The sequence below is a fragment of the Schistocerca gregaria genome, chromosome 4, assembly GCF_023897955.1.
Source record: "Schistocerca gregaria isolate iqSchGreg1 chromosome 4, iqSchGreg1.2, whole genome shotgun sequence".
NCBI classification, from domain to species: domain Eukaryota; kingdom Metazoa; phylum Arthropoda; class Insecta; order Orthoptera; family Acrididae; genus Schistocerca; species Schistocerca gregaria.
This window is the reverse complement of record NC_064923.1, coordinates 169,913,973-169,936,995: the sequence shown is the minus strand read 5'-3', so window position 1 is coordinate 169,936,995 and position 23,023 is coordinate 169,913,973. Positions and strand designations below refer to the sequence as shown.

Here is a 23,023-nt window from a genome sequence, read left to right as displayed (position 1 = left end):
GCCGGACCGAGACTCGAACTCGGGACCTTTGCCTTTCGCGGGCAAGTGCTCTACCAACAGAGCTACCTAAGCACGACTCAAACCCCGTTCTCACAGCTTTACTTCCGCCAGTCCTAGGGTGTTTAAAAGAATTTGTAGCTCACTTAGACGACGTGTGAGTACTGGATCCCAATTCTAGGACAACATGCATAACAATTGCTTGCACAGGTACTAGCAAAGCATGTGATTTTCTCAAGCAGTATTGTATTTCTTGCTAAATTATGCTTTCGGTGAAAATTGAATCTAATTAAATGAGGACCAGATCGAAAGTTTTACTTGGGAGTATGTTTATACTAATAGAACAGTACTTCATACTAACGTCAGTGGTATCTCATAAACACACATTTCCAATTATTTTGCAGACAGCTCCTTTCGGAACGGCAACGGCCTCGCTGTAGTGGACACACCGGTTTCCGTCAGATTACGTAAGTTAAGTGCTGTCGGGCGTGGCCATGCGCTGTTTGCCATTTTTCGTGGTGCACTCAGACTCGTGATGCCAATTGAGGAACTACTCCACCGGACAGGAGCGGCTCCGGTCACAGAAAACTATCATAACGACTGGGAGAGCGGTGTGCTGACTGCACGCCCCTCCTATATACACTCCTGGAAATTGAAATAAGAACACCGTGAATTCATTGTCCAAGGAAGGGGAAACTTTATTGACACATTCCTGGGGTCAGATACATCACATGATCACACTGACAGAACCACAGGCACATAGACACAGGCAACAGAGCATGCACAATGTCGGCACTAGTACAGTGTACATTCACCTTTCGCAGCAATGCAGGCTGCTATTCTCCCATGGAGACGATCGTAGAGATGCTGGATGTAGTCCTGTGGAACGGCTTGCCATGCCATTTCCACCTGGTGCCTCAGTTGGACCAGCGTTCGTGCTGGGCGTGCAGACCGCATGAGACGACACTTCATCCAGTCCCAAACATGCTCAATGGGGGACAGATCCGGAGATCTTGCTGGCCAGGGTAGTTGACTTACACCTTCTAGAGCACGTTGGGTGGCACGGGATACATGCGGACGTGCATTGTCCTGTTGGAACAGCAAGTTCCCTTGCCGGTCTAGGAATGGTAGAACGATGGGTTCGATGACGGTTTGGATGTACCGTGCACTATTCAGTGTCCCCTCGACGATCACCAGAGGTGTACGGCCAGTGTAGGAGATCGCTCCCCACACCATGATGCCGGGTGTTGGCCCTGTGTGCCTCGGTCGTATGCAGTCCTGATTGTGGCGCTCACCTGCACGGCGCCAAACACGCATACGACCATCATTGGCACCAAGGCAGAAGCGACTCTCATCGCTGAAGACGACACGTCTCCATTCGTCCCTCCATTCACGCCTGTCGCGACACCACTGGAGGCGGGCTGCACGATGTTGGGGCGTGAGCGGAAGATGGCCTAACGGTGTGCGGGACCGTAGCCCAGCTTCATGGAGGCGGTTGCGAATGGTCCTCGCCGATACCCCAGGAGCAACAGTGTCCCTAATTTGCTGGGAAGTGGCGGTGCGGACCCCTACGGCACTGCGTAGGATCCTACGGTCTTGGCGTGCATCCGTGCGTCGCTGCGGTCCGGTCCCACATCGACGGGCACGTGCACCTTCCGCCGACCACTGGCGACAACATCGATGTACTGTGGAGACCTCACGCCCCACGTGTTGAGCAATTCGGCGGTACGTCCACCCGGCCTCCCGCATGCCCACTACACGCCCTCGCTCAAAGTCCGTCAACTGCACATACGGTTCACGTCCATGCTGTCGCGGCATGCTACCAGTGTTAAAGACTGCGATGGAGCTCCGTATGCCACGGCAAACTGGCTGACACTGACGGCGGAGGTGCACAAATGCTGCGCAGCTAGCGCCATTCGACGGCCAACACCGCGGTTCCTGGTGTGTCCGCTGTGCCGTGCGTGTGATCATTGCTTGTACAGCCCTCTCGTAGTGTCCGGAGCAAGTATGGTGGGTCTGACACACCGGTGTCAATGTGTTCTTTTTTCCATTTCCAGGAGTGTACATCCTCAGCTGAGGATGACACGGCGGTCGGATGATCCCGATGGGCCACTTCCAGCCTGAAGACGAAGTACTCCTTTAGGGACCAATGACACTGGAAAGATTTTTGTCGTGTTACCATGTACTTTGACTCGAGTTAGTTTTTGCCTCTAGTTACGATACACTTTGTAAACAAGGTAAACGTTTATTATACATGGGTGCCTTTGACGCCCCTAAGAGGATGAAGCTCTCGCTTGGGATTTAAGTGGTCTCTGGGTTTTTCCATATCTATGCAACATACGAATGCCGTTAGATTCCTTTCTGTTGGTTTCAGTACAGCTCATTTTAAATCATATAAGGCAGAAGGAAAGACAATATCTCATCAGAATTTCTAAAACTATTGGGGGAATTGTTAACCAAACCTACATTTAAGTTAGTGAGACTGGCCATGTACCACCATACACGCAATTCCGAAGATTGCAAGAGTCGATATGTGAGCGAATTATCGCACAATCACAGTTGATGCACCAAAGTTGCTGACAAGAATAAAATACAGAAGAATTGAAAAGAAAAGTGAGAATTGGTTAGCTGACGATCACTTTGGCTTTAGGGAAGATGAAGGCACCTAAGAGGCGGTTCTGACGTCGCAGTTGATAATGCGACTGAAGAAAAATCAAGACTTTTCATAGGTAAACTTTCGACATTGCAGCACAGTCAGCAATCGTGATAATCTAATATGTAAGAAACTATCAGCCTCGATTGCGGCAATAAAACCAACCTTTACCTATGTTTCAGCCCAAATAATTGAGCCTTCTTCAGAAGATATGCCTGAATCTATAATTCGTCTAAGAGGGCATGGTCTAGAAACAAAACTGAAACGGCGTGAGTAGTTTCAAGAGTGGAATTAAAATTCTATGTGGAAATATGTTCATGACAGGATGTGCTGCTGACGTTACTATCCTCAGTGCATGTGAGGAATAACTACAAGTAGTGTTTAATGTATTGAACAACCCGGTGAGTACAGAATAGGTATTGAGAGAAACTCTAAGAAAGGCGAAATTAATGAGTTGTAGCAGAAATGATAATATTGAGATAACATCAGAAATGTGGATCACGAAATAGACTAGGTTAAACATAATTGCATCCTAGACATCAATGTAACCGATGAGGGACTGAGTAAGGAGAACACAAAAATCAGACTAGCACTGGACGAAAGGGGCATCTGCGTCCAAGGGAAGTCTAATAGTACCAAGTACAGACCTTAACTTGAGGAAGACATTTCTCAGAATGTACGTTTGGAGTACGGCACTGTATGGTATTGAAACGTGACTTGTGGGAAAACTAGAACATAACAGAATCGAAGGTGTTGAGATATGATGCCTCAAAAGAACGGTGAAAAGTAGGTGGACTCATAAAGGAAGAAAAGAGAAAGTTGTCTCCACAATCGGTGAAGTGAGTAACGTACAGAAAACATTAGTAAGCAGATGGGACAGTATGACGACTTAGTAAGTACCTATGGGGCGAAACTGGTGAGGTCATCGGTCCCTAGGCTTACACACTACTTAATCTTACATAAACTAACTTACGCTAAGGGCAATACACACACACACATCCATGCCCGAGGGAGGACTCGAACCACTGACGGGGGAGCAGCGCGAACCGAGGCAAGGCACCCAAGTCCGCGCGGCTACATGATGATGAGACCGATGTTATGACATTGGGGAATATCTTCGAATGTACTAGAGGGAGCTGTACAGGGTAAAAACAGTAGAGGAAGAAAAAGGTTGAAATACACGGAGCAAATAACGAGGGACGAATGTTGAAAGTACTACTCTGCCTCTTTAGCCAATGTATCGCGAACAGGTTTGATCCGCAAAAAATGCTGTTTTGAAGAGCACGCCGCAGCGCGTAGTGTGAAGCAATCGCCCTCCGTTTATGGTGGTGGCGCCGTTGTGGCAATCGCAGCTTTGGTGTCTCCCTCTGGTGGGAAAGGGGGAAGGTAGCCTGTTTACGTGCATTTAAGGGGCGCTATCAGCTCGCCAGTCAGTGAGTCTGGGTAGGTCTCTCGTCCCCAGCTTACTAATCTGTCCCTCGTCTGCATTTGTTAGGCAGTTAATATCTGTCTGTCGTTCGGAGTGCTAGTATGTCTGTCGTTCGGATCAATCTTTAAAGCCGGCAAAATGAGAGTCTTTCCACTCCGCCAGTAAGGGAACTCAGTGTGTGGTCGAACGGTCGGGGCTTAGTTCCTGTATCGGAGTCTGCACGTTAGGCCGCCCGTCTGCTCGAGTTTGCTCAAGCAATTGTCATTGGCGATTGGATCGATCGGTTGGTCGGTCGCGCACTGAGACACGACTAGTCAGTCTTGAGCACCGGCGCATGTGAGGTCGCCACGTGAGTCCAGTGGGCCGCGGCGTGTAGCGAGGAGTAGTGACTTCGCTGTAGACACGAGAGCAACAGGAGTCAAACCATGATATTTGTGACCGGCGCGAGCTATGACGCCGTGAGACGGGAGATCGGCGGGCTTTCCTGCGTCCGTTGAAGCGGCTGGCAGCGAACGGTTCAGGAGAGCGATATGGGGGAGCTGCGCCAGGTCTTCTCTAGAAATCGCAGTTTATTGTAAGTGATTGGTGATATGTTGTTTGATTTACTCTTGTTAAATTCTACTTGTTTTCTTGGTGAGGTCACCAGCCGTTTTGGTTTGGGATCGTCCCACCATTCTTCTCCAATTGCCCACCCGCGGGAAGATGGTTGTTTATAAATTGAGTGGTCCGTTTTTCGCTTCTGAAGTAGGGGCGGGTTAGAGCAACCTGCGGGTGGGGTTGTCGATATTCTCACTATCACTCTACCATACGTTAATAGCTGCCTTTGTCATGCTGGTCGGATTTGGTGTGTTCACGAATTTTTTTCTTGGAGTGTAACGGCCTAATACCTGAAATGTTCTTTGATCTTTGGAAACTTTGGTATTATTGCCTATGATCTTGAGAGGCAGTATCTGTGTACTGTAGAGCATCTTAACTATTCAAAATATCGACGGGTGTACTGCCGGTCTATAGTGTCCAACGGGCACAATATTTCGGCGATCAAACATGTCGCCGTCATTAACTATTGTTTGGCCAACCTTGTAGAATTTTATATAAGACTGCATTTCATAGGCTTTCATTTAAATGATCATTTTTGTATATCAAATTACCACCCTTTCACTGTAAGAGTTTTCTGAGAAGTTAAAATGAAGTTGCACCTTCGGTGGCAAGGTTAATATTTTAATTGTTAGTGTTTCGTACCATTTCCATCCCTCCTGTGTGGGGTGCATAGTTTGTGTGCTTGTGTAAACTGCTAAAACTCTTAGTTTAAAGTAATCTGGCGTGTTGCAGATTTGCACCAGTGTAGTCTTTCAGAGGCTGCTGTGAGCGGTCGTAACTACGGCCGTGTCAAAAGGGAGCGGGAAGTTTCTCTGCCCTAAAGCTCATAGAGTCAGAACTTGTTTCTTTCTGCCTCTGAATAAATTGTAACTTTGATATTTAGAGGGTCGTTTCTGATTATAATTTTAAATGTTTCTTTTAAAAAATGCTTTTAGGCACTATTAAGGTGAATAAAATTCCCATTTGTTAAAAGGAATTTGGTTATGATATCATTAGTTATTCCCTCGCAACTATTTCCATGCTTACATATTGTGATTAAGTGTGTTTATGTCCTTGATGAATCGCTAGTAAATGAAATAAACTCTTAACAATATTCTTAGAAAATAAATCATGGTTCAAGGTTAAACAACAATGAAAAAATGTAGAAACGAATCGAGCCACGTAGTTCAGCACCTATAGACGCATCCATCAGTTGAGAATATACTGTGCCGATCATCACAATAAGTTCCACGTTTGTCGGCAGTAGAGTCCTTTTCTGCTTGCAGAATTCAGTATACAGGGTTTCTTTAGAAAGCAGCGCCATCGCGGAACCACCGTTTGCACAGTGCAGATATGAAATTCGATACGGAGGCCTTGCCCGCGGGGCGCTGGTGGCTCCGGAAGAAACAGCCGAAGGCGGAGCGGAGCAACAACAGGGGCGCGGATAGGGGTGGTAAGCTGCGTTGGGCGCGACGCGAGGCGGGCAGGGGCCCTGCAAACAAGGCGACGCTCCAAGGGCCCGCGAGGGCCGACCGAGGGCCTAGATGAGGGCCGCGCCTCTCGGATTACACGCTGACCCAAGAGGCCGGCGTCTGGCGGCCGCCCAAACTAGCTGTCTGCCGCGGCGCGCCACCGACACCACAAGCCGGAGTGCCTGCACCTCCCAAAGACACAGTGACTGCACGGCACTGGATGAGTTCGCGAGGTTCTACTTGCAACAACAGAGAACAAACATACAGCATCATCCATTCCAAGGTTTATTTTTTTTTTTTGTGTGGGTGGTTTGAGTCATCAGTCTTTTGAATGGTTTTATGCGGCCCGACACTTATCCTTCTCCAGCGCCGAACCCCTCACCTCAGAGTAACACTTGCAACCTACGTCCTCCATTATTTGCCGGATGTATTCTAATCTCTCTCCACCTCTTCGGTTTTTGCGCTCTACAGCTCAGTGTAGTACCATTGATGTAATTCCTCTCATATCTTAACAAAAATCCTGTCATCCTGTCGTTGTCAGTGTTTTCCCCATATTCCTTCCCTCTGCGCAGTACCTCCTCGCTCCTTACCTTATCAATCCATATAATTTTTCAACATTCGTCTGTAGCGCCAAATCTCAAATGCTTCTATTGTCTTCCGTTCCCGTTTTCCCATAGTCCACGTTTCACTACCATCAGTGGTGTGCTCCAAACGTACATTCTCAGAAATTTCTGCCTGAAATTAAGGCCTAAGTTGGCTACTAGTAGACTTCTCTAGGCCAGGAACTCCCATTTTGCCAGTGTTGGTCTACTTTTGATGCCCCCCTTGCTCCGCCCGTCGCTGGTTACTTTGCTGTCTAGGTAGTGGGAGGCCTTAACTTCATCTACTTCGTGACCATGAATCCTGATGTGACGTTTCTCGCTGTTCTCATTTGTGATACTTCTCGTTACTTTCGTCTTTCTTTCATTCACTCTCAGTAAAAATTTCTGAAGTATGATATCGTTCATTCCACTCGGCACATCATGTAATTCTTCTTCACTTTCACTCAGGGTAGCAATATCTTCAGCAATTCACATCACTGATAACATTTCGCCATGAATTTTAATTCCACTCGTGAACCTTTCTTTTACTTCCATCATTGCTTCTTATATGTACAGACTGAACGGTAGTGGCGGAAGATTACATCCCTGTCTCACACCCTTTTTAATCCGAGTACTTCGTTCTTGGTCTTAAACTCTTATTATTCCCTGTTGGCTCTTGTACATATTGTCTATCGCTTCAGCTTATCCCTATTTTTTCAGAATTTCGGACATATTGCACCGTTTTACACCGTGAACGCTTTTTCCAGCTCAACAAATCCTATGAATGTGTCTAAATTTTTCTTTAGTCTTGTTACGATGCCCTCTGTGCCTTTGGAGCGAGAAAGAAGTACTTCTCTGGTCGCTATATCACTAACCTGGTGTCGTGCTGCTCCGGTAGTCCCTCGTCGCACAGTAGTAGAGCTCAGGCACCAGGTTCCACGTAGGTTGTGATCCTGCTGAAGTGGAGTGTTTCGGGATGACATTTGTTAAATGTCAACAACCTTTTGTACTGTACTCGTTTTAATAAAGTAAATGCTTTGACACACACGTCACAGAATTTGACGGCTCAGGGGCTATGCCGTTATATTCGACCCTTTACAATTCAAACACATTTCTCACTTTCCATACTCGGGGTATACATTCCCAACGACACATGGCGTTCACCGGTAACTAATCTTCATTTTACATATTGTTTAACAGCTGCAATACTTACTCGCGACCGTTTTTTCAGAGCCGCCCTGGTTACTCGATCGCACATTTTGAGTGGCGCCTCGCTACTAACTCTCCCTGTCTTCCCGATGGACAAGAGGAACCCCACCTCACTTCCGTTTTTGCCAACACTAATTTCCTACAATTTCCCAATACCATTGTACATAAAGACCTCACATCTCTAGAAATCTTCTTCCTCTTCTCCCTTCATATACTAGGCAAATTGCCTGTTACGGTATTCCATCAGTGGCTGGGTCTTCCTGCATTTCCTTTTACCGGGCAGTTATAACTGAGTGCTTTCACCGATAATCTCCCTCGACCAATATGGTCTACATGTTCCTTCTATTTTCTCCTTTTTCCGTTTATCTTTTTATTTTTTTATGTTACCTGTTTCTAAATCTTTCCTTTTATCTTCTTTTCTTTTTCGATCTTCAAATCTCTAGATCTTCACATTTCTAGAAATTTGTAGCACAACGAAGGAAGACTAGGTGAAAGACTTAAAATTATTTCGTACTCCTTTCATATTATTATGGTATTTGATTCTGCAACGATATCGGTACCAATTTGGTCTGGCGATGTCATTTTGATCCTAATTTTTTTACAACTAAAAACCCACTGATACTTAAGAGTTATTTCTGTTTCATTTTCTTAAAAAGTGTAGTCTGCCTCAAGTAGCCATAATGGAGTTCTTATCCTGCGTAGAACTCTTAACTTGAGAACATGGCTTGTGCGTTTCAATGCTCTGTAGGAGGCAAAGAAACCCGTTTCCATAGTCTCCTACGTAGCAGCACCACACTTTGAAGCGTTGCCTCTCCTCGTGTTTGGTGACGCAAAGAGGTCCCTCTGCTTCAATTTTCTTCAAGTACGAGGCATACAGCTGCGTTAGGGATACTTGCGATTAGGTATTTCAAGCGTTAATTTTGTGTGGTCTCTTTGACTAGGACAGGATCGCACATTTCCTCCCCCACAGCGTTACGTTTCCAATTTGAACAAGGGAGAGAGGCTGCCTTCAGTAGAAGAATTGTATTCCTGACGTCGATGTGTAACTATGTGTTCTTAGTGGACACAGATATAGACTAAGCTACCGTGCGTGATGTAAATCAGGAATCCAGTAAACTTGAAAGCATTAGCACTTTCTTTTTCTCTTATCTGTTCTTACCCCAATTTTTATTTATACTTTTGCGTGCGAATTTAATTGAATGTTCGTTTAGCTGTGCTGGACTCAGCACCAAAGCATTTGTCCGTTAAGGTGATGGGATTACATTTTTCCTGGAGACATATAGGAATTGATTCCAAGTTACCTGCTTAGTAAGCAGACGTGGTATCCACTACACCACCCTTGCACTGTGGCTAACACAGCTGCATGGACCTTCCCTGATACGGAGCTTTCCCTTAATTTGAGACTCAGTATGCCCCCAGGAAAAATGTGTTGCCTCACACAAATATATCATACTCACTTGATAGGCACATAGAATTTCGTCGTTACGCAGAAAGCTGCGGTCGTCTTCCAATATAGGAGACCATCGGCAATACAGACGGTTTAAAATAGGGAAAATCAAGATGGACTTATACAAGAATTAAAGTTTGCGTTAGAGAGGGCACTGGATTAAGATGGCCATGCAGGTGAGTCAGCAGCAATGCCAGGGTGATGTAATGGATAGCACGTCTGCATTGGAAGCAGGGACATGGGTTCAGGTATCGACCTTGGCACAAATTTTAATTCATTACTTCAGTTTCTGTCCTTTTCGAAGGTTTTGTCCGTTAGTTAGGTCTAGTGCACGTGGGGAAACTTGACGACCGGATTAAGTAAATTCATCCGTTTTTCATCCATCTGTTTCGCGAGTCCTATATTCGATTCAATATTTCTCGAGTGACGTGAATATGTTCAGAACCGTCAATTTCCGTAAGACATGAGCTTGTTGCTTTGTTCCTGAATCCTAGAACCACGTCGCGAGTGGTAGAATTTGGTACTTCTTAATAGTACAGTAATTATTCGCGGCTGAGGAACCCATTATTTGCACTGTAGTATGCTACAGATCGTGTGATGAATGCTCTAGTAATTTACCTAACATGCAGAAGGGATGCGCATTCACTATCTTTCCATCCCTGTGGCGAATTATTTCCCGGATTATCCACCTCAGAGGTGGCTGCATGTTAACGCTCCCCCATTTCTTTGTAACCACTAATGCAGTTTCTTGGTAGCAACGATCAGGCTCCTTCATTCTCTCCTTTTTTACCACACGATTCCTTACTGAGATATTCGAACGCTAAAATAAGCGTTCACGCAGATATAGTGTTAAATTGTGGCTGGCTCATCATTTCCCGATTGTAATCAATAGTGCAACTTGCTGTAATACACTAATGTTGTAAAGTTCTTCTTTTAATGACATGCAGCTCCAACGTAACCGTAAACGAAACGGTTTGAAATTGCATAGAACTTTTCATGTTTTCCGTAAGAGGAACAAATAAACTGATAAATATTGCATTTAGCTCTAATACTGTAGTCGGGATCTCCCTTTGTTGTTGTGGTGCTGTTTTGCGAAATTCAACCTGACAATCAGAGCTTTACATTTAAAGATCATTCCGAATATTACAGTACGAAAGAGTAGTTGAATGTCGCTCCTCCTAGAAAAGGAGGCATCGTGTCTTATTGCTAGACAGGAAACAAAATTCTACTTGATGTCTTGAAAGAGAATTCTTGATTTTCAAAGTTATTGTCAAGGAATCATACCCTTTCCTACTTATTCCGTACAATTATGAATCCTAGCAAAATCTTGTTTCACACACCCAGTGACCTCTTGTCGAAACTAAGTGCAATGAGTCGCAGTTAATACTTACCACGGCTTTAGTTGTTATTTGGGTATAATCCTCCTTCGACAAATGAGAGATCTCTGTGACCATGTTAGCGGCGTCTTTGTACTGAAACTTCCGGTCCACGTAAAGAACAATTACAGGATCTGCTGAATGTAAGGAACAGTCTAGTGGGTACCCAATCTGAACTGAGAGTAAACTGAAGAAAGGCGTAAGTACTGAGAAATGTCAGAAATCTGAACAGAGAGAAAGCTAACATCAGGATTGATGGTCAGGAAGGAGATGAAGTTAAGGAATTTGCTACCTATGCTGCAAAATAACCAATAATTGACGGTTCACGGGTAATATCGAAAGCAGTCTAGCATAGCCAAAAGGGCATTAATGGCCAAGAGAAGTAGACTAGTATCAAACAAAGACCTTAATTTGAGGAAGAAATGTTTTTTTGGTAAAAGGATTAAACTAAACTCCATAATTTTAACGTCAGACATAGAGAAAAGACAAGAGCTGCAAATCCAACAGATGGAATTTTAAACATTTTGTCACTCAGTACTAACAAATCAAAAGTTGCAGATTTAACTTTTTTTATTCACTCGATGGTTGGTTTCGGCCCGAGTGAATAAAAAGAGTAAAATTTGTACGTTTTGACAAGACTTTCGTTGTACTCATTAACAGAAGTTGCCGACTCACAGCTACTCCAGCACACCTAAGTTCGTAAATTTTATTACTGATCTGAAAGTATTTATTTCACGTGATACAGCTCAAGCACTGACATGCAGGAAGCCTAAGTTGCTGTTAAAGACACACTCAGAGATGCATAAGAAACAGAAAAAGGTAGATAACAAACATTTTCTCTCTCAGTTTCACTGATGTTGACACCCGTTCCTCCAGCGATCGGCAGGAGAACTGTGATACCAACTGCAACCATCTGTTAGTAGGTAGGAAATGCCTTGCTACCAGCGTTTCATTCAAAATTCATGTGTAGAAATATGTCCCTAAGTAATAGGTAGCGCCGGTGGGCAGGTCTCACTTGTAGGCTGTAATGGTACTGGCAGACGTAAAAGTAACAGAAATGAAGGTTACGGTGGCTGGAATGCGCGCAGGCCGCGACAAGATACTGACCTCCAGACACGATGCACGTGAGCCGCGCGTTGCCTCCCTCCTCGTACGGTCCAGCCACACCTCCCAGTTTCACCCCACGCTCGTCGAAGATCTCTGGCCGTTGTGGAGGAACTGTGAAAGAAGAAAGGTTAAGTCAGTGAATTCTGATCTAATTTTTACCGCCGTGCAAAGTAAGGCTTAAGAAATGTAGTTAGTTGCCCCTCGTACTAGTCTGTAACCGTTGGCGAACAGCAGAAAACAGTAAATTCCGGTATACCAAAAGACAGTGCAGTGAATATAGTTTGGAAACATCGAAAAGCATACAACTGATGAGTGTACGCTCTTCTTACTGTCAAAGATTGCTGCGTAGATACGCAAGTGGAACTGATTGTAAACACAAGGATTTTTCTTTTAATTTGATTCCCAAACTGTTATCACACAGGGGTTCTCTTTCTCTTAAACGTAAAAGATCCTGTTCTCACCATTTTGGAACTGTTAATACATTCCTGGAAATGGAAAAAAGAACACATTGACACCGGTGTGTCAGACCCACCATACTTGCTCCGGACACTGCGAGAGGGCTGTACAAGCAATGATCACACGCACGGCACACCGGACACACCAGGAACCGCGGTGTTGGCCGTCGAATGGCGCTAGCTGCGCAGCATTTGTGCACCGCCGCCGTCAGTGTCAGCCAGTTTGCCGTGGCATACGGAGCTCCATCGCAGTCTTTAACACTGGTAGCATGCCGCGACAGCGAGGACGTGAACCGTATGTGCAGTTGACGGACTTTGAGCGAGGGCATATTAGTGGGCATGCGGGAGGCCGGGTGGACGTACCGCCGAATTGCTTAACACGTGGGGCGTGAGGTCTCCACAGTACATGTTGTCGCCAGTGGTCGGCGGAAGGTGCACGTGCCCGTCAACCTGGGACCGAACCGCAGCGACGCACGGATGCACGCCAAGACCGTAGGATCCTACGCAGTGCCGTAGGGGACCGCACCGCCACTTCCCAGCAAATTAGGGACACTGTTGCTCCTGGGGTATCGGCGAGGACCATTCGCAACCGTCTCCATGAAGCTGGGCTACGGTCCCGCACACCGTTAGGCCGTCTTCCGCTCACACCCCAACATCGTGCAGCCCGCCTCCAGTGGTGTCGCGACAGGCGTGAATGGAGGGACGAATGGAGACGTGTCGTCTTCAGCGATGAGAGTCGCTTCTGCCTTGGTGCCAATGATGGTCGTATGCATGTTTGGCGCCGTGCAGGTGAGCGCCACAATCAGGACTGCATACGACCGAGGCACACAGGGCCAACACCCGGCATCATCGTGTGGGGAGCGATCTCCTAAACTGGCCATACACCTCTGGTGATCGTCGAGGGGACACTGAATAGTGCACGGTACATCCAAACCGTCATCGAACCCATCGTTCTACCATTCCTAGACCGGCAAGGGAACTTGCTGTTCCAACAGGACAATGCACGTCCGCATGTATCCCGTGCCACCCAACGTGCTCTAGAAGGTGTAAGTCAACTACCCTGGCCAGCAAGATCTCCGGATCTATCCCCCATTGAGCATGTTTGGGACTGGATGAAGCGTCGTCTCACGCGGTCTGCACGTCCAGCACGAACGCTGGTCCAACTGAGGCGCCAGGTGGAAATGGCATGGCAAGCCGTTCTACAGGACTACATCCAGCATCTCTACGATCGTCTCCATGGGAGAATAGCAGCCTGCATTGCTGCGAAAGGTGGATATACACTGTGCTAGTGCCGGCATTGTGCATGCTCTGTTGCCTGTGTCTATGTGCCTGTGGTTCTGTCAGTGTGATCATGTGATGTATCTGACCCCAGGAATGTGTCAATAAAGTTTCCCCTTCCTGGGACAATGAATTCACGGAGTTCTTATTTCAATTTCCAGGAGTGTCTTTGAAATGCCGTATCATTCCGAAATAAGCCATGGTGCAATCACCCAGCCATGGTATAATCGTCCAGCGACAAGTTGTGTATGATAAATGATTAAACGATTTTCTGCAATACCTATCTCACTCACTAAGTGGGCAGCTGAACGTATTTTCTCTTGAGAATAATGTTTTGCAATCTAGACTTACCTGCGAAAATTTAAATTCCGTGGATCTCAGGATGAGGCAGTACATATCGTTAATATGTCAGAATTGTGGCACATGTCCTCTCATTTTATGCCATATTCAAGTTTTATTTGGGTTGCGTTAACGGTGAAACAAAATGATGCTTGTAACTCAGTAGTGTCTGCTTTGTAGAGACATGTGGCACTGTCTAATAATATGGCGAGGTAATGGACGCTTCATTATCATTTGACACTAATTCTGTAGTCATAAATTGTTAGCAAGCTGAAAACATTTTAATGTAGACAGCTTTCGGAACGTCCTTTTCGTGACAGGTAATTTAGGCATAAGGGATAAGTTTCAATACATGGTTTGGTTGTGGAATTTAACAGCAACGTATAAATCTTAGGATTTGATATTTGCGGCATAATCTAGGAGTGTAAAACATTTTGATTCTAAGTATTAACACAAGGACGTATATTACTGCTACTTCTTTATCTCTTAGTCGATAAATCATTATGTACTAGATACGTAGATGATATATAAGATCTTATTAATATTACTGATAAGAAATCATGACATAAAGTCTAAGCGCAAACTTTGATTCCGTCTGCTGAAGATGTCCACGCTTATGTAGACAATACGTTTCGTTAACAATTAGATATACATACATAGCTAGAATGTTACTTTCAGAATAATTAGATATATTAGAGCCCAAAAGATAGACACCGACAAGAAATCTAAGAATATTTCTCAAACAGCATATCCTAAATATTACAAATCACGGTTAACGTTGCTCACAAGACGTTGAGTATGGAACAGTGTCAACATAAAAAAATGACGATGAACCTGAAACCGGAAATACAGATTCCGAAGGGTAGTTTATTAGACAGAACAAAAAATACAGCCGTCGTCAGCTAAATTCCATACTTGCATGGACGCTGCAAGGCTTCTATTAGTTGCCATGATGCAACAAACACTTTCAACAATGACGCCAAGGAAAGACACTTTGAAGGAATGCTACGAACGTCGTTTTTAAAAGAAAAATGGATATTATGGTTTGACATCCCGTCTACATCGAGGTCATGGAACACCAATTCGATTTGTAAAAGTTTGGGGAAGGGAATTGACTTTGTACTATTCAAAGGGCGGAATTAAAAATCAAGGCGAAGAAATAGAACTATGACGTTTGTGGGTGAATCTGTTACATTGTTAGAGAGAGCAAACTACTTGGAGGTACAGTTGAATGGAATAGATACTGTCTTGAAAAGTGTTCCTAAAAGGACTATCAACAGAAGTAAAACAACGGTAATGAAATGCAATCGAAGGCGATCACGTGATTCCGACAGAACTGCATTACGAAATGAGACCTTAGAGAAAGCCCAGTTTTGCTATTTGGGCAGCAAAGTAGTCGATAATGATCGAAGCAGAGAGGATATAAAATGCAGTCGGGAAACAACACAAGCATAATTTCTGAAAAGGAGGAATTTGCTACAATCCAATATAAAATTACGTTTCAGGTAGTCATTACTGAACGTATTTGTCTGGCGTGTAGCCTTGAATGGAAGTGAAGCGTGGACGATTGAAGTTTAGACAAATAGAGAAGAGATCCTTTTGAATATTGATGATACAGAATACTGCTAACGTTTATTAGCGGATTGGGTAACTAGTGAGAAGTTAAAGCGTTTGGAATATTGTGGTACAAAAAGGATACTGAAAATTGTGTGAGTAGATGAGTAGATCGAGTATCTAATAAAGCGGTGCTGACTCGAACAGAGTAAAAGAGAAATTTATAGCGCAACTTGCCTAAAAGAAGAAAGAAATTGATAGGGCACGGGATGAGGCATCAAGGAATCATCAATTTGGTAACTGAAGAAATGTGAGGGGGATATAGGGGGCAGTTACTGTAAAGAGATGAAGGGGCTTGCACAGGATAGATAAGCGTGGAGAGCTGCGTAAAAGCAACAACATTCATAGTAATTCTGGAACTTGAGTGTGACACTAACGTTGCAGGTCACTATAGAAAACGACGTACCATGTAGAAACCAAAAGCTAGGCCAAATGGATGAACAAAATACTTGAAGAGAAAAATTACAGCGGGAAGTAGTATGAGCACAAACCTAGAAAGCCACAACTGTCATTACCAGCAACACATTGTCAAACATTCCTTCCAAATGAAAATTAAAGTCACGAGAGCAAGATAATGGATTCGAAAATCGGCGTGCAATAAATTTGAGTGAACGTCTCAAATGTCTCTGAGCACTATGGGCTTTAATATCTTTGGTCATTAGTCCCCTAGAACTTAGAACTACTTAAACCTAACTAACCTAAGGACATCATACACATCCATGCCCGAGGCAGGATTCGAAACTGCGACCGTAGCGGTGGCGCGGTTCCAAACTGAAGCCCCTAGAACCGCTCGAACACATCGGCCGGCTGAGTGAACGTCTAAAATTATTCCATGGAATGTCCGCTGCATGTCGATTTAAGAATTTTGCCGGCCATTATTTACAAATTAATCATAATTTTGAGGTCTTCCGTGCCACCACATAACCGACTGTACATATCTTTATATCAAAATGTTAAACTACTACTTTTACCAATGGATTGCCTCTCTTCCCTGTCACAATATAGGACTATGCGGGAAGAAAGCTAGTTCACGTACACATAAAGCTACCTGATGTACAAGATAATGTATTAACTATAGTAGTATAAGGTACCACTTTGCTTAGAACCATTTATCCCTCTAGTTCCGTATCTTTGAGTTAAACAAAGACTATTGCGCGCGTAGATGAGACATCGTTGGAGCCATTTTCGTTTTGTTCGTTGACTATTAGAAAAGATAAACGGCGTTTAACCGCCATTTAAGCACCTCACTTCTGCGAGAGAGTTTGCTTTGGCCTTACTTCTGTCAAACAGTTAAAATCTTGAACATTATTTCGTGCCATGAGTTTAATTTATTTCTTTAAGGTCAGGACCGCCATTAGACTGTTGCTTATTTAGAGTGTTACATTTACAAATACACAATCAGGATTTCGGCTTCAAAAGTGTCATTATCAAGTGTTTTAAGTGTTATAAATTGCCTAAGGTGGCATACTGTCGTGTTACAGTTCACTAATTTATCATTGTGAATGTAGCTATGCGGAACGCATTCTAAGATAAAGTAAGCTTGCAATGGATAAAAGGCGTATATAGCGTGCGATTAACTATACGTAAGATCATCATCATCATTTCAAAATGGTTCAAATGGCTCTGAGCACTATGCGACTTCACTTCTGAGGTCATCAGTCGCCTAGAACTTAGAACTTATTAAACCTACCTAACCTAAGTACATCACACACATCCATGCTCGAGGCAGCAGGAGGAGGAGGAGGAGGAGGAGGAGGAGGAGGAGGAGGAGATTAGTGTTTAACGTCCCGTCGACAACGAGGTCATTAGAGACGGAGCGCAAACTCCGAATAGGGAAGGATGGGCAAGGAAATCGGCTGTGTCCTTTCGAAGGAAGCATCCTGGCATTTGCCTGAAGTGATCTAGAGAAATCACGGAAAACCTAAATCAGGATGGCCGGACGCGGGACTGAACCGTCGTCCTCCCGAATGCGAGTCAAGTGTGCTAACCACTGCGCCACCTCGCTCGGTGCCCGAGGCAGGATTCGAACCTGCGACCGGAGCGGTCGCTCGGCTCCACTGTAGCGCCTAGAAGCGCACGGCCACTCCGGCCGGCATCATCATCATTAACTATACGTATCATTATCATTCAATTAGTTAAGAAAGTGAAATAATTAATACATCAAAAAGTGATTAACTTCGAATATACTGCTGCCAATATTGAAAACTGAGATTACTCAGTTAAAGGTCAACTAAAAGCAGAAAGATTATCCTATACCAACCGCCACCAAATGAGATGGGTGTTATCATCGTTTTGAATATCTGCACTCTAACTACTGCTACTCTTGTAGTAGTCGGATAATTAAGATGCTGCCTGTCACCTTATTATAATAGCTCCACCAAGGTATTCGACCAAACTCTCCGCAACTGAGCACATGTGACGGCGGACGGAAAAGCAATGGCCGGCACCAGTGGCGTAACTTGGAGGAGGTCCGGTTTAGTTTGTTGAGGTGTGCACTTCGCAGATGCAAATTGCTGGGGCATGTAAAGGACGCAGCAGGCATTCGCAAATAGCTTGACAGACACCAACAGCTGCCTCTCACCCACTGTCCAGGGATAAGAATCGGAGAATACCACCGGGAAATGTCTAGGTCACGGTCAGAAGAGAAGACAGATATTATGCGGGGATAATCCCACTGGAGCAGCCAAATTATCACTTGTTAGCCCTCTCAAAAAATTTCCCTAAATATATTATGTTTAGAAGCATCTTATTCATTCAATGTGCCTGTCAAAAGTCAACACAGAGGTAGCAGGAAGATAGAACGTGGCCCTTTAGGATTTAGTAGTGGGAGGAAGAGATTCCAGGGAGACAGAAAAACAAGCGCTGTCTCTTCCATGATATCAGAGAGCAGTGTCGACTCACCTAGAATAAATATTTCTCTTCCTTCTAAAGGAAGGAAGGGATATTACTGTTGAACACTCTTCGACAGTGGTGTCATCGGAGATGAAGCGTAAGTCCAGATTAGGGAAGGATGAATAAAGATATCGGACGTGCACTTTCAAAGGAGTCAACCCGTCAATTACCTCAGTCGGTTTGGGAAACTCACAGGAAACCTTAGTGTGGATGGTCGGACGAGGAATTGAATCGTCGTCCTCCAGGATACCTACTGCGCCACTTCGCTTTTGCGCTCGATTTAAGATTCCACTAAACTTGTGATGGACAGCATTGCCGTGAACACATCTCAACATCACATCTACAGTCCGCAATAAATTTGTAACAATTCAACAGATGTGCTTTCCTTTGCTATGCATTTACTATATTTCATTTAGTCAATATGACATTGTTTCCTGGCACCCTATAATTTTCGTTGCGTCAGTGTTTGACAAAACATCTTTGAAGTCATTCTTTCACCCTTGACGATAAATAAAATGTTAAGCAAAATTAAAATAAGTTGAATTATAATTAATGATACCAAGCAAGTAATGATGTAATGGAATACCCGAGTAAATATGGCAGTACTCTTTCTAATATGTGATACTCATAACTGATATTTGAATCCTGCAAATACTGACGGTTAGAGTTTTAAATATATCTGTGACGAGTTCTTCACAGATTTGTTCAACTGCACGATGACGGGTAGGATATCTGCCGTTACTCAATCAGAGATACAGCTCCATCATTAATATGAAATTATTTTGAGAGAAACTTACACACTATGACCAAATGGAAATTTCAGTCTCATTTCTTCCGTATTCGTGTTCAGAGCCTTAACTTTTGTGTATCATCTTAAGACTCTGACCCTTAACGTGTTCCGTAGTAAACCTTACAGCATAAGTTGCATGCAGTGTTCATAAAACAGAAAATTGTTAACTATCCATTTCCATGTAACTTTACAAATGAATATGCGACTATGCCATTGTTGAATGCAGAATAGAAGGACTTTTCAAGTACGGCTAGTGTTGCTTATGAAAAAACTCAGTAGCACACATAGATAGTTATAAAAAGAACCTAACAACTACAATGATCATAAAAAATGGCTGTGGTTCAAAATGAGATGGTATGTTAAAAAAATTGTTCAAATGGCTCTGAGCACTATGGGACTTAACATGTGAGGTCATCAGACCCCAATTAGAACTACTTAAACCTAACTAACCTAAGGACATCGCACACACCCACGCCAGAGGCACGATTCGAACGTGCGACCGTAGCGGTCGCGCGGTTCCACACTGAAGCGCCTAGAACCGCTCGGCCACACTAGCCGGTTGATGGTATGTTCAGGTGATTTTCCACGACTGACTCTGTTACAAAGCAGCAAGAGAATTTTTTTAACAAAAAAAGAAGAAAGGTCTATCAGGATAGGTGTATTGGAATAGGCCCTACATAATGAATTCCTAAGTCGTTATACCTAGTATCATGAAGAGTGTGGTACAGCTACAGAAAGCTATAAGATGAGACTTCCTGGTACACCGACATCTTCATGGATACTCTGTAAATCAGATGTAAGTGCCTGGTAGACGGTTCATTGAACCATCTTTACATGAATTCTCTACTCGTATTATTCGAATCTCGAACAGCGTGCAGAAAAACCGATCATTCCGATCGATTTATGATTTTCCTTACTGTATTATGATGATCGTTTCTTCGTATGTAGGTCGGCGTCAACAAAATATTTTCGCATTCGGAGGAGATAGCTGATGATAGAAATTTCGAGAGAAGATTTCGCCGCAAGAAAAATCGCCTTTGTTCTTTTTATGTCCGTACCAAATCCTGTATCGTGTCAATGACACTCTCTAACGTATTTCTCGATAACACAAAACGTGCTACTCTTCTTTTAACTTTCTTGGTGTACTCCGTTAATTCTATATAGTAAGGATCCCTCACTGTGCAGCAGTACTCCAAAAGAAGACGGACAAGCGTAGTGTAGGCAGTCTCTTTAATAGATCTGTCGCACCTTCTAAGTGTTCTGCAAATAAAACGCAGATATTGTTTCGCTTACCTACAACATTGTCAACGTGTTCTTTCCAGTGTAAGTTGTAATTGTAATTCCTAGGTATTTAGTTGAATTTAGGCCTTTAGATTTGACTGATTTATCGTGTAACCGAAGTTTAACGAATGCTCTTAAGCTCTCATGTGGATGACCTCGCACTTTTCGTTATTTAGTGTCAACTGCCAATTTTCCAACCTTACATATATCTTTTCTAAATCGTTTTGCAATTTATTTTGATCTTCTGGTGACTTTACTAGACGATGAACGACAGCATCATCTGCAAACAAACCGAGGCGGCTGCTCAGATTATCTCCTAAATCGTTTATACAGATACGGAACAACGCAGGGCCTATAACACTACCTTGTGGAACGCCAGAAATTACTTCTGTTTTACTCAGTGACTTCCTGTCATTAGAGTACAATCATGTGCTTGCCCTGGAAAGGAGTTTGATGTTACGGTCCGTCACATACATTTAATCTGCCATGAAGTTTCAGATCAACACACACTCCGCTGCAGATTGAAAATTCATTCTGCAAGCTAAAGGATGTCGTCAAAACTGAAGCGTCAAAGAGGAAGGACAGTATCTCCTTAAGATAATGAAAATTTCCGTACATGTGAGAAACTAATCATAAAATATTCAGTACTCGTGTTGGCAAATATTGTCAGGACTATTCTTAGTGTGTTTTTATACATGAGAACCTTAACTGAGAAACCTACAGTATACAATTTATCAGAGGAAACTGTACTAATTCAGGAATATGTTATGTCCCAGTAACTTTTATTACTCATATATACGGAGTCACAAGTCACAGAGTGGTGTCAGCTTGGTTCCCTCTTACCTCTCGTATAATACTGCAGGAGTACCTGCTGTGTCGCAGATGAGTTTATTTTGAGGGAATTTACCGGCAAATATTAATTAAGTGACTTGTTGACCATAGATCTCCAGGTAAATATGAAGAAGGAATTGAAGTAAGGGTGGTAATTTCCTGCTAGCTTCTTGTTTAACCTTATAATTAAGTGTACGATTATATTGATGAGGAAAAGGGTGGTATAAGTGGACCAGACACTTCATCATATTAGAGTGCTTCCCTAGTAAAGCTCCCACACAATGAATGCAGATGCTCATTGACAAAGACATATTATCGTCTTTTCACAGGTTGTAATATCCTGTTGTGTAGCGGCAGAGTAGCGGAAGACGAAGCGGAAAGACGTAATTTCCGATCTACGTTCCCTGCTCTGTAGAACGTATCAGTTGGCAGTGGACATCCGAGAAACATCGAGGCAGTGTGTATCCACCTGAACGTTAAGATCACAGACGAAAAGTTAATTAGTCCCTTCGTAATTACGTGTAGTTCCCCCACAACATTCACATCCGCTGTATATAGCTTGTACATAGAATGTCCTGTGAGTTCGAACGCATCAGAGCCATTAACCATTGCGGCACTAGAACCTGCGAATGTCGGGCACGCACTTTAAACAGAATGAAAAATGCTCCTATTACAGCACAAAAAAGGCGAGTGTTTGCTGGACAGAGTTTGGGATGTAAAAGAGGGGAAGTAGCTTTCCAAATTAACTTGCAACTTCAAAGACATTTAAATCAAAAATCTCGATATACTGGCGTTTTTTTAGTTGCTAGCGTTAGTGCCCATGTCATGTAACAGAGCGCTATGTCTCACATAATGTAACATTTCATGGCCCCAGACATTATTTTAACTATTACATGCAAGTTCTTCATCCGTGCGATATTACGTATTTCTACTGAGGCCGGCGAATCTTCTGGATTTTGGGCACATGATCAGGGACTTCGGCCCAAAAAATGTGGCTAGCAGGGCTCACTCTGGGGAAGTAGGATTAATCAGTAAAAAAGCGCGAATATGTCAAGACGATGTTATTTAAATATCTTTGAAGCTGCCAGATAAGTCGAAAAGCTAGTTCCTTCCTTTTTTTTAACATCCCCAACTCTGTCCAGAATATATTCACCTTTGTTTGGACCACAATAAGAGCTTTTTTCATTCTGATTCCCAACTTTTACTCTAACGTAATATTGACATTAGACCACCATAGTTTGGTACCCGACGTAGATTATTGTTAAACGTGATGTCACTGTGAACCCTCTTGCCATTGATGGCATTCAAGTTTACAGGCACACGATGCACACTTGTTTAACTCATACGCAGGTATGAATGTAATCGAGATTTTCCATGTTTTTTTTGTATTTAGTATTTTTCCTTCCATAGGAACTGTAATTGTTTGCATCGAAATAATCATCAACCAGTTACAAAAAAGGATTTTAATGTGCCCGTTTACGGACACTTAGTGCCTGCCCTTCTTCATCAGCTTATACATGTCGCATTATTTGTGAGTGTCAGCAGTGAGAAGCACAAAGCAAAATGCCGCGGTCATAGTGCCTGTACACTACGATCCACATGACCGCCGCATTTTATTGTATGCATCTTATTGTTAAAATTCGCAAATAATGCGATAGGTATAAATTTCGTAAGAAGGGCACTGACTGCCAGGTTA

The 23,023-nt window shown here is 43.6% G+C and overlaps 1 protein-coding gene across 1 annotated transcript in view; it reads right to left on the bottom strand.

Moving 5' to 3' along the window:
• LOC126267503 (nephrin-like) overlaps positions 1–23,023 on the bottom strand; it is an 880,351-nt gene that overhangs the window by 291,300 nt on the left and 566,028 nt on the right. The window contains exon 4 of the mRNA XM_049972800.1: positions 11,848–11,958. Within this exon, the coding sequence (XP_049828757.1) occupies positions 11,848–11,958 (111 nt within the window). The remainder of the gene's footprint in view (positions 1–11,847; positions 11,959–23,023) is intronic.